The 10,997-nt window shown below is 43.1% G+C and overlaps 1 protein-coding gene across 1 annotated transcript in view; it reads left to right on the top strand.

Moving 5' to 3' along the window:
• LOC115416414 (5'-nucleotidase-like) overlaps window positions 1–5,702 on the top strand; it is a 15,459-nt gene extending 9,757 nt beyond the window's left edge. Inside the window, exons 6-11 of the mRNA XM_030130179.1 lie at window positions 1,202–1,399; window positions 1,473–1,627; window positions 2,136–2,244; window positions 2,328–2,477; window positions 3,066–3,266; window positions 4,949–5,702. Coding sequence (XP_029986039.1) covers window positions 1,202–1,399; window positions 1,473–1,627; window positions 2,136–2,244; window positions 2,328–2,477; window positions 3,066–3,266; window positions 4,949–5,112 — 977 coding nt within the window. The 3' untranslated portion in view covers window positions 5,113–5,702. The remainder of the gene's footprint in view (window positions 1–1,201; window positions 1,400–1,472; window positions 1,628–2,135; window positions 2,245–2,327; window positions 2,478–3,065; window positions 3,267–4,948) is intronic.
• The last annotated feature ends 5,295 nt before the right edge of the window (window positions 5,703–10,997 follow it).

The raw sequence follows: 10,997 nt of genomic DNA, 5'->3' as shown, positions 1-10,997 counted from the left end.
GTATTATTTTGTGGATTTTTCTAAATAAATATTTGTTCCTTTTATTCAGTACTTTAGTTTTTGTTAATTTTGTTTCTTATTTTGTTCTTTGTTACTTTGTTTTAGTCTGTTTTGTAAGTTTTATGGTTCTTTTTAAAATAATTTTTGTTCATTTCGTTAAGGGTTAAAGGTGGACGTTTGGGTCTTTAAGGGTTAAAGGTGGACGTTTGGGTCTGTAAGGGTTAAAGGTGGACGTTTGGGTCTGTAAGGGTTAAAGGTGGACGTTTGGGTCTGTAAGGGTTAAAGGTGGACGTTTGGGTCTGTAAGGGTTAAAGGTGGACGTTTGGGTCTGTAAGGGTTAAAGGTGGACGTTTGGGTCTGTAAGGATTAAAGGTGGACGTTTGGGTCTGTAAGGGTTAAAGGTGGACGTTTGGGTCTGTAAGGGTTAAAGGTGGACGTTTGGGTCTGTAAGGGTTAAAGGTGGACGTTTGGGTCTTTAAGGGTTAAAGGTGGACGTTTGGGTCTGTAAGGGTTAAAGGTGGACGTTTGGGTCTTTAAGGGTTAAAGGTGGACGTTTGGGTCTGTAAGGGTTAAAGGTGGACGTTTGGGTCTGTAAGGGTTAAAGGTGGACGTTTGGGTCTGTAAGGGTTAAAGGTGGACGTTTGGGTCTGTAAGGGTTAAAGGTGGACGTTTGGGTCTTTAAGGGTTAAAGGTGGACATTTGGGTCTGTAAGGGTTAAAAGTGGACGTTTGGGTCTGTAAGGGTTAAAGGTGGACGTTTGGGTCTGTAAGGGTTAAAGGTGGACGTTTGGGTCTTTAAGGGTTAAAGGTGGACGTTTGGGTCTTAAGGGTTAAAGGTGGACGTTTGGGTCTGTAAGGGTTAAAGGTGGACGTTTGGGTCTTTAAGGGTTAAAGGTGGACGTTTGGGTCTGTAAGGATTAAAGGTGGACATTTGGGTCTGTAAGGATTAAAGGTGGACGTTTGGGTCTGTAAGGGTTAAAGGTGGACGTTTGGGTCTTTAAGGGTTAAAGGTGGACGTTTGGGTCTGTAAGGGTTAAAGGTGGACGTTTGGGTCTGTAAGGGTTAAAGGTGGACGTTTGGGTCTGTAAGGATTAAAGGTGGACATTTGGGTCTGTAAGGATTAAAGGTGGACGTTTGGGTCTTTAAGGGTTTAAATGACATCAGGGTCAGGTCTTGTCTTAATCCTGGTCCTGTGTCCTCAGGTCCTCCTCCGTCCTCGGAGGTCCCGGTGGGTCCATATCCAGTCCTGGTGAAGTCGGAGGACGGTCGGACCGTCCCGGTGGTCCAGGCCTACGCCTTCGGGAAGTACCTGGGATTCCTGAAGGTGACGTTTGATGACAGTGGGAACGTGGTGGAGTCCAAAGGGAACCCCATCCTCCTGGACAGCAGCGTCCCCCAGGGTGAGGATCCAGACCTTCTAAATGTTCGGGATGTTGTCAAACCTCCTCCTGAAGGTTCCGTTGTCCTCCTCAGATCCAGACGTTCTGGCTGAGGTGGAGGAATGGAAGCAGAACTTGGCGAACTATTCATCTCAGGAGGTCGGACAGACTCTGGTGTTCCTCAACGGCAGCTCTGAAGAATGCAGGTTTAGAGAGTGTAACCTGGGAAACCTGATCTGCGACGCCATGGTGGGTCCTAGGGGGTCCTGATGGGTTCTAGGGGGTCCTGATGGGTCCTAGTGGGTCATGGTGGGTCCTACGGAGTCATGGTGGGTCCTAGGAGGTCCTTGTAGGTCATGGTGGGTCCTAGTAGGTCATGGTGGGTCCTAGGGGGTCATCATGGTAGGTCCTAGTAGGTCCTAGGGGGTCATGGTGGGTCCTAGGGGGTCATGGTGGGTCCTAGGGGGTCATGGTGGGTCCTAGTGGGTCTCAGGGGGTCATGGTGGGTCCTAGGGGGTCATGGTGGGTCCTAGTGGGTCCTAATGGGTCTTGGTGGTGAAACTGGTGGATGGTGGAAACTTGTGCCTCTAAACTCCCACTGATGAAGAAAACCTTCAGAAATGACCCAGACCAGGACCACTGAACAGAACCTACATGTGGACCAAGACCAGGACCACCGAGCAGAACCCACATGTGGACCTAGACCAGGACCAGTGAACAGAACCCACATGTAGACCTTTCCTGTTTTCACATCCAGGTCGATAATAACGTGGGCTACTCCGAGGGCGAACAGTGGAACCACGTCAGCGCCTGCATCCTCAACGCCGGAGGCATCCGGACGTCCATCGACGAGCAGACGAGGAACGGTACGGTACTGGAACGCAGGTCTTTCTAAACCCCTGTCCTGGTTCAGGTCTTTCTAAACCCTTGTCCTGATCCTGGTCTACAGGTTCCATCACAATGAAGGACCTGCTCTCTGTCCTACCCTTTGGAGGAACCTACGACCTGGTGAAGCTCAACGGGTCCACGTTGAGGAAGGCCTTCGAACACTCGATCCGACGCCACGGTCAAGGAACCGGCGAGTTCCTCCAAGTGTCCGGTACGTCTCCATCCTCTGGTTCCATCATTTACATCTGGAACTTAAGTGTTCCGGTCACTGGCACCAGCGTCGTACCATGTGTTCCACCAATCAACATTCTTCAGCACATAGCCCCGCCCCCAAAAATGTAGGGAGTCTGGAAAGTCCAATCTCCTACTAGGAACTTTAATCAAGGAAAGTCTGGGGTCAAGGGAAAGTTTTTACCTGATATTTTCAGTGGAAACACATCAAGGTTTTTCAAAGTTCTAGGTAAAGTTCCTCTGGTGGAAAAGGGGCGTCGGTTTTACGGTAGCGATAGCGGCGTTCATTTCAGTCACTTCACCCCCGACTGTTACTGAACGCAGGTCAGTTCTTGCATCATTTAGGGTTCAGGGCCTCCAGAGTTGGACTGGCTCCTGGGTTCGAACCGTTACTGGTCTCCGTTTCTTCATCAGGACAGACCAAAGTATCAGAACCTCCTTCAGTTTAATAATTAAAAAAACCCATAAATGACGAATTAAGCAGAAACAGCGACGTTAAAGACTCAAGAACCAGAATCCACATCCTGTTTGTCCAGATCTGGTCTGATGTGGTCTTTGTGTCCTCCAGGGTTCCAGGTGGAGTTCGACTTGTCCAAACCTCCAGGACATCGGGTGAAGACCCTGAAGATCCTCTGCGTGGACTGCAGGGTCCCTCGGTACGAACCGGTCCAGGACCAGACGGTCTATAAGATCGTCCTGCCGTCGTACCTGGTTATCGGTGGAGATGGGTTCACTATGATCAAGAACGAGAAGCTCAAACACAACAGCGGTGAGTCTGGACTAAGTCTACCCGGGTCCTAAAGGCTCGTCTTTAAAGAGGTTCCTCTGTTCTTCTGGTTCTGTCACCACTGAATCACCTTCAGGGGGTTCACACCTAAGGATTTTCTAAATGAGAAGAGACTTTTTATCTGTTAGGGTTAGGGTTAACCAGGCCAAGTTAGGGTCAGGGTTAACCAGGCCAAGTTAGGGTTAGGGTTAACCAGGCCAAGTTAGGGTCAGGGTTAACCAGGCCAAGTTAGGGTCAGGGTTAACCAGGCCAAGTTAGGGTCAGGGTTAACCAGGCCAAGTTAGGGTCAGGGTTAACCAGGCCAAGTTAGGGTTAGGGTTAACCAGGCCAAGTTAGGGTCAGGGTTAACCAGGCCAAGTTAGGGTCAGGGTTAACCAGGCCAAGTTAGGGTCAGGGTTAACCAGGCCAAGTTAGGGTCAGGGTTAACCAGGCCAAGTTAGGGTCAGGGTTAACCAGGCCAAGTTAGGGTCAGGGTTAACCAGGCCAAGTTAGGGTTAGGGTTAACCAGGCCAAGTTAGGGTCAGGGTTAACCAGGCCAAGTTAGGGTCAGGGTTAACCAGGCCAAGTTAGGGTTAGGGTTAACTAGGGTCAGGGTTAACCAGGCCAAGTTAGGGTTAGGGTTAACCAGGCCAAGTTAGGGTCAGGGTTAACCAGGCCAAGTTAGGGTTAGGGTTAACCAGGCCAAGTTAGGGTCAGGGTTAACCAGGCCAAGTTAGGGTCAGGGTTAACCAGGCCAAGTTAGGGTCAGGGTTAACCAGGCCAAGTTAGGGTCAGGGTTAACCAGGCCAAGTAAGGGTTAGGGTTAACCAGGCCAAGTTAGGGTCAGGGTTAACCAGGCCAAGTTAGGGTTAGGGTTAACCAGGCCAAGTTAGGGTTAGGGTTAACCAGGCCAAGTTAGGGTCAGGGTTAACCAGGCCAAGTTAGGGTCAGGGTTAACCAGGCCAAGTTAGGGTTAGGGTTAACTAGGGTCAGGGTTAACCAGGCCAAGTTAGGGTTAGGGTTAACCAGGCCAAGTTAGGGTCAGGGTTAACCAGGCCAAGTTAGGGTTAGGGTTAACCAGGCCAAGTTAGGGTTAGGGTTAACCAGGCCAAGTTAGGGTCAGGGTTAACCAGGCCAAGTTAGGGTTAGGGTTAACCAGGCCAAGTTAGGGTTAGGCTTAACCAGGCCAAGTTAGGGTTAGGCTTAACCAGGCCAAGTTAGGGTTAGGCTTAACCAGGCCAAGTTAGGGTTAGGGTTAGGATTAAAATATCCACCAATCCTCGACCTACAGACGTCCAGAAAAGAAAATTCCAAAAATGATCAAATGTGGAACTGGGGGTAATTTTTGAGAATGTACAGTTTTTTGGATCCACTCTGTGTAATGATTCTTCTTGGAGAAGAAGGAAAACCTGGACAAAAACTGTCTATAAGTGTGTACCTGCTTTAAAAGAAACAGCTGATTTAACAATCGTCACTTTTTACAGTGGAGACCAAACTCCTCCTTTGGACGTTAAAGAGGACAAATGTCAACTTTGGTTGTTTTAGAATCAGCTCGTTTATTTTCAACTAAATAAATAAATTCAGATGCACAGAGTTTTGAACTATGTCCTCATGAATGAACCTAAAGGGTCCGTTCAATGTGAATAAAGTTCGGAAACTCTTCGAACTTGTGTTTTGTGTCCTAGGCGACTTGGACGTTTCCGTGGTGTCCAACTACCTGATGAAAAGACGAGTGGTTTATCCATCTGTCCAAGGACGGATCCGAATCTACAGCCACGCCTCCACACAGACCAGCACACTGGGTTTACTGGGGTCACTGGTTAGTCTGGTTCTGGTCTGGAGTCTATGAAGGACCAGGTAGACCTGGAGTCTGTGAGGGACCTGGTAGACCTGGAATCTATGAGGGACCTGGTAGACCTGAACCCGGAGGACATTGTGAAGTGCATGAGGACGTAGACGGTGAAGAAAACAGGAGTTGTTTTTTATTTAAAGTTCGAAGTCGCAGCTGCAGTTCCTCTGATGTCCACTCGGCGGCAGCTCGGACAAAAACACAAGGAAATGTCGATGAAAACAGACTTTTTTTTGTGTTTGAAGATTCTTCAGCTCAGGATTTGTCGCAGATAAATCGCAATGTTGTTAAAATGGTCAGTTTACGGATTTTGTCTGGAGTTGTTGATGTTTCCTTGTTTATATTTACAATTTTTTCTGAGGTTTTAGTTTTTTTAATCATTGTTTAATCCAAGAATTTCTGAGTAAAACAGAAACAGGAATTTTCTTCTTTTGGCACCAGATGAAAATTCATTCGATGTACAGACCTGATCCAAATCTTCAGACCAGTTGAAAAATAGCTAGAATTGACCTTTTGCACATTTGGATCTTAATGAGGTTTTAAGTAGAGCTACAATATACAAAAGCAAGAAGGGGGAGTGAGACAAAAAGCACTTTGAAAAAGTAATTTATTGAAAACAACAAGTAAACTGAAATAGGCTGTTTATCAGCTGATCAAAAGTTTAAGACCACAGGCTATAAAAGCCAAAATCTGCTCCAAATTCTCATTTTCTGTCGGGCATTCACACGGTCATGCCCTCCTGATGGCTAAAGCTCAGAAGCTTTCTCTTCTTGAACGTGGTCGGATCGTCCAGCTGCATAAGCGAGGCCTCTGGCAGCGTGCCGTTGCTGCTGAGGTTGGACGCAGTAAGACAGTCATTCTACATTTTTGGACAGATCCTGAGCATTATGGAACAAAAAAGTCAAGTGGTAGACCCAAAAAAATGACACCTGCGCTGAGCCGGAGGATCCGACTGACTGTCCGTCAACACACAGGGCGGTCCTCCACCCAAATGAAGGCCCTTACTGGTGCCGACTGCAGCGCAGTAACCATCAGACGGCATCTGCAGGGAAAAGGGTTTCAAAAACAAAAACCAATTCAAAGACCTCGTCTCCTCCAACGCCACAAAACTGCCCGTTTAGACTTTGCCAGGAGCATCAAACATGGGACACTGAAAGGTGGAAAAAAGTTTTATTCTCTGATAAGAAAAAATGGAACCTTGATGGTCCAGATGGCTTCCAACGTTGACAAGGAGATCCCACCTGAGATGTTTTCTACCCGGCACAGTGGAGGGGGGTCCATCATGATCTGAGGTGCTTTTTCATTCAGTGGAACACTGGAGCTTCAGGTGGTGCAGGGTGGTCAAACGGCGGCCGGTTACGTGCAGATGTTGCAGCGGGCGTCCCTCATGACTGAGGGCCCTGGTCTGTGTGGGAACAGCTGGGTTTAAAAACAGGACAACGCTGCAGGTCACAATGCTCGCTTGACCAAGGACTTCTTCAGGGAGAAGAACATCACTCTTTTGGACCATCCTGCATGTTCCCCTGATTTAAATCCCATAGAGAACATTTGGGGATGGATGGCAAGGGAAGTTTATAAAAATGACCATCAGTTCCACACAGTTGATGCCCTTGGTGAAGCCATCTTCACCACTTGGAGCAATGTTCCCACCAGCCTCCTGGAAACACTGGCATCAAGCATGGCCTAACGAATTTATGAAGTGATTAACAAGAACGGTGGAGCTACTCATTACTGAGTCCTACTGAGAACATTTGTTGTTCTGGTTTGGAGAGTTTTTTGTCATTTTTTGAGCGATGGTCTTAAACTTTTGATCAGCTGATAAACAGCCTATTTCAGTTTACTTGTTGTTTTCAATAAATGACTTTTTCAAAGTGCTTTTTGTCTCACTCCCCCTTCTTGCTTTTGTATATTGTAGCTCTACTTAAAACCTCATTAAGATCCAAATGTGCAAAAGGTCAATTCTAGCTATTTTTCAACTGGTCTGAAGATTTGGATCAGGTCTGTATATTTTTGACTTGTTCGTCGTATTTCAGAATCTTTACGATTGTTAAAGAACTCGAGGAAAATGGTGATTTTTTTTTTTTGGTTACATTTTCTGAATAAAATGATTAAATAAGTTTATAATGAAAATAAATCCATTTTCACTGCAGCTGTTTTGTATCTGATTTTTATTTTTGCGATAAAGTCCTGTTTTTATTTCACTGAAGTTCGTGACTAAATTAGTAACAAAATGTTTTGTGTCGAATAAGTGCATTTCATTTATTTTGATTAAATATTGTGAATCAAAATAAATAAGATGAAAAAATAAGCTGCGAATTACAGAACTGACAATAACATTTTAGTGTTTTTCATCTCATTGCGTCACTTCTGCATTTTTCCTGAGTTTTTGTTTTACTCCTTTACCTTTTCATTGTTTTTTTTACATTTTCATATCTTACGTTTTCATTTGTTGCATCTTTAAGTTGTCATTCTGATTTTCTTTTACAAATAATTAAAACCACAAACCAAAAAAATGTACCTTTAGCCTGGAAACAATAGATATTTATCGTGAGAATTTGAAATATTAATACGACAAAAAAACATGTTAAGGAGAATGTAATGAAGAAACCACCAAAAAAAAAAAAAAAGATCCACGTCAATAATTGGTGTCAAATACAGTTCTTCATCTTTTCATAGTCATCAGATATGAAATGAGAAATTAACAAAAACAAAAAGGAAAATTAACACAATAATAAATAACATGGAGAAAATAAGCAAGAAAATAAACAAAAACAGCCAAAGTAATAAAATTAAAATTAAGAAAATCCATTAAAAAATAGTTTTTTGCAATAAGTTAAAAGAACAAAATAAGCCACATAATGGATGAAATTGAAGAAAAAATATCAAAACTATGGAGTTAGATCAGTGACAGTGGATGAACACACTGGGTTTATGTTTATATTAATGAGTTAATGACTAAAAAAAGAACAAACCAAAAAACAGTTTGAGTTTTCTGTGTTTTAATAAAATAACCTTTGATGTACTTAATGAACTTCTACATGATCAGTGAATATAGAAAAATATAGGATTTATATTGAAAAATGTAAAAATACAGAGGATAATTTTATAATAAATGTTGATAAATCACTTATTAAAGGTTAAATGTCGAGTAAACATCCACAGAAGGAACTCTGGGTTCAAATGAATGAGACTGAATTCATACGATACATCCAACTGTGAATGAACTGACAGAAAAAAACCGAACCGGATTATTTCCATAAATCTGTATCGTTTGTGCTTCTTTTTCCTCCGTACATTCATCAAATTTAATGTTCAGATAAAAGCTGAAACTAAATGTCTTCATCTTCATAAACGCTCCGGTTCACATTTTTAACTCCGCCAAGGAGGTTATGTTTTTGCCAGGGTTTGTTTGTCTATTTATTTGTTTGTTTGTTTGTTTGTTTGTCTGTCCGTTTGTTTGTATTTTGGTTGTCTGTTTGTCTGTCTGTCCGTTAGTGTGCAACATAACTCAAAAAGTTATGAACAGATTTGGATGAAATTTTCAGGGTTTGTTGGAAATGGGATAAGGAAGAAATGATTAAATTTTGGTGGTGATCGGGGGTGGGGGGCCCACGGGGGGGGGCACTGATCAGCCTTGGCGGAGGTCTGCGCTCTCCGAGTGCTTCTAGTTCTTCCTGTTTTTTTCGTGCTTCATTCTGTGCTTTCGTTCCATGTGAAGGACGCGTCTTATTGGATCCTGACCTCTGACCTTTGCCCTCTGCAGTAACAGTTCTGCACACTTCTGCACACTTCTGCACGGTTCTGCACACTTCTGCACGGTTCTGCACAGTCCTGCACACTTCTGCACAGTTCTGCACACTTCTGCACGGTTCTGCACAGTTCTGCACACTTCTGCACACTTCTGCACAGTTCTGCACAGTTCTGCACGGTTCTGCACACTTCTGCACACTTCTGCACACTTCTGTACATTTCTGCACACTTCTGCACGGTTCTGCACACTTCTGCACACTTCTGCACGGTTCTGCACGGTTCTGCACAGTTCTGCACACTTCTGCACACTTCTGCACAGTTCTGCACACTTCTGCACAGTTCTGCACGGTTCTGCACACTTCTGCACACTTCTGCACATTTCTGCACAGTTCTGCACGGTTCTGCACAGTTCTGCACACTTCTGCACAGTTCTGCACGGTTCTGCACGGTTCTGCACAGTTCTGCACGGTTCTGCACGGTTCTGCACACTTCTGCACACTTCTGCACGGTTCTGCACACTTCTGCACACTTCTGCACAGTTCTGCACGGTTCTGCACACTTCTGCACACTTCTGCACGGTTCTGCACAGTTCTGCACACTTCTGCACACTTCTGCACGGTTCTGCACAGTTCTGCACACTTCTGCACGGTTCTGCACAGTTCTGCACAGTTCTGCGGGTCCAGGTCTATTCTGAGTCGGACTGAGAACAAGGCATCCTCTGTCTGAGGCGTTTCCACGGCGATGCTTAATGAGTCAGGAATTCAGCCTCGTTAACACTGAGCGAAAACTATTTCCTGTGTTTGGATTCAGACGGACGATAGAACAGAAGGAACCGAATATGATCACAGAACCAAACATGTGACATCTGTGTAAGATTCAATTCCTGCTTCATGAACCTGATCCAGTTTCAACAGCTTCAACCAGATGATGTTTGGTTTGTCTTCAGTCTGATGGAATTCAACTGGTTCAACTTCTGAAAAAAGAAGCATTCAGTCAATTTTATAGAACAAAGCAAGTTTTTTTTTTTTACTCACTTTCACTCATTTAAGTCACCTTAACACATGTTAACTTACTTTAACTCACCTTAACACATGTTAACTTACTTTAACTCACCTTAACTCATCTTAACTCACTTTAACTCACCTTAACCTAACTCATCTTAATTCATATTAACTCACTTTAACTTAGCTTAACTCATCTAGACTCACTTTAACTCACCTTAACTCATCTTAACTCACTTTAACTCACCTTAACTCATCTTAACTCACTTTAACTCACCTTAACTCATCTTAACTCACTCTTTAACTCACCTTAACTCACCTTCACTCATCTTACCTCACTTTAACTCACCTTAACTCAATTTAAATTTGTCATATATTTTGCATTCACTGGTCAGACTGTTTTGCTGTCTTTGGCTTCATGCTTATATTGATTTTTACCCAGTTATTATTATTATTATAATTATAATTATTATTATTATTATTATTATTAGTAGTAGTAGTAGTAGTAGTATTAGTCTTATAGTTCTTTATTTTATTCAGCCAATAGTCTTTCATCTTATCTTATATTTAAATCATTTCTTAGATAAGTTGATCTAAATCGATCTATCATTCGAGATAGATCATTTTAGATTAGATGATCTTACCCAAACACAGCAGCTGTTTGTTTTTATGTTGAATCAGATTTATTCCATTAATAATCAGATACTGTTGTAATCAGATACTGTTTCATCACAGTATTTAAGTGATTTTCTTCATTTCTACCATAAAGTGTCACAGACAAACCTGATAAATCTGTTATTTAGGTATCAAACAACATTCAACTGTTAAGGGTTTTTTTCCCTTAAATGTTGATTTTACTTTAGAATATTAGACGTTTTCCCTTCAGTAGTTCATCATTAATTGCAACCTATCGTCTATAATCGGTCACATAGTATAAGATATCACATTCCAAAAAAAAAACAAAAAAAAAAAAAATGTTTATGGTACAAATTTTAAAAAAGCAAAAACAACACAACAAAACTGTAAATCTGAAGTTTTCTCGGGTTTAAAACACATTTAACCTTTTTCTGAACCTGTTTCCTGTGTTTTTCAGGACAAAACTACTTCATGAGTCGTTGGTTGATAATAAATACA

Source organism: Sphaeramia orbicularis, unplaced genomic scaffold, assembly GCF_902148855.1.
Source record: "Sphaeramia orbicularis unplaced genomic scaffold, fSphaOr1.1, whole genome shotgun sequence".
Lineage (NCBI taxonomy): Eukaryota > Metazoa > Chordata > Actinopteri > Kurtiformes > Apogonidae > Sphaeramia > Sphaeramia orbicularis.
The sequence above is the reverse complement of the archived record's forward strand: the minus strand, read 5'-3'. Positions and strand labels throughout refer to the sequence as shown.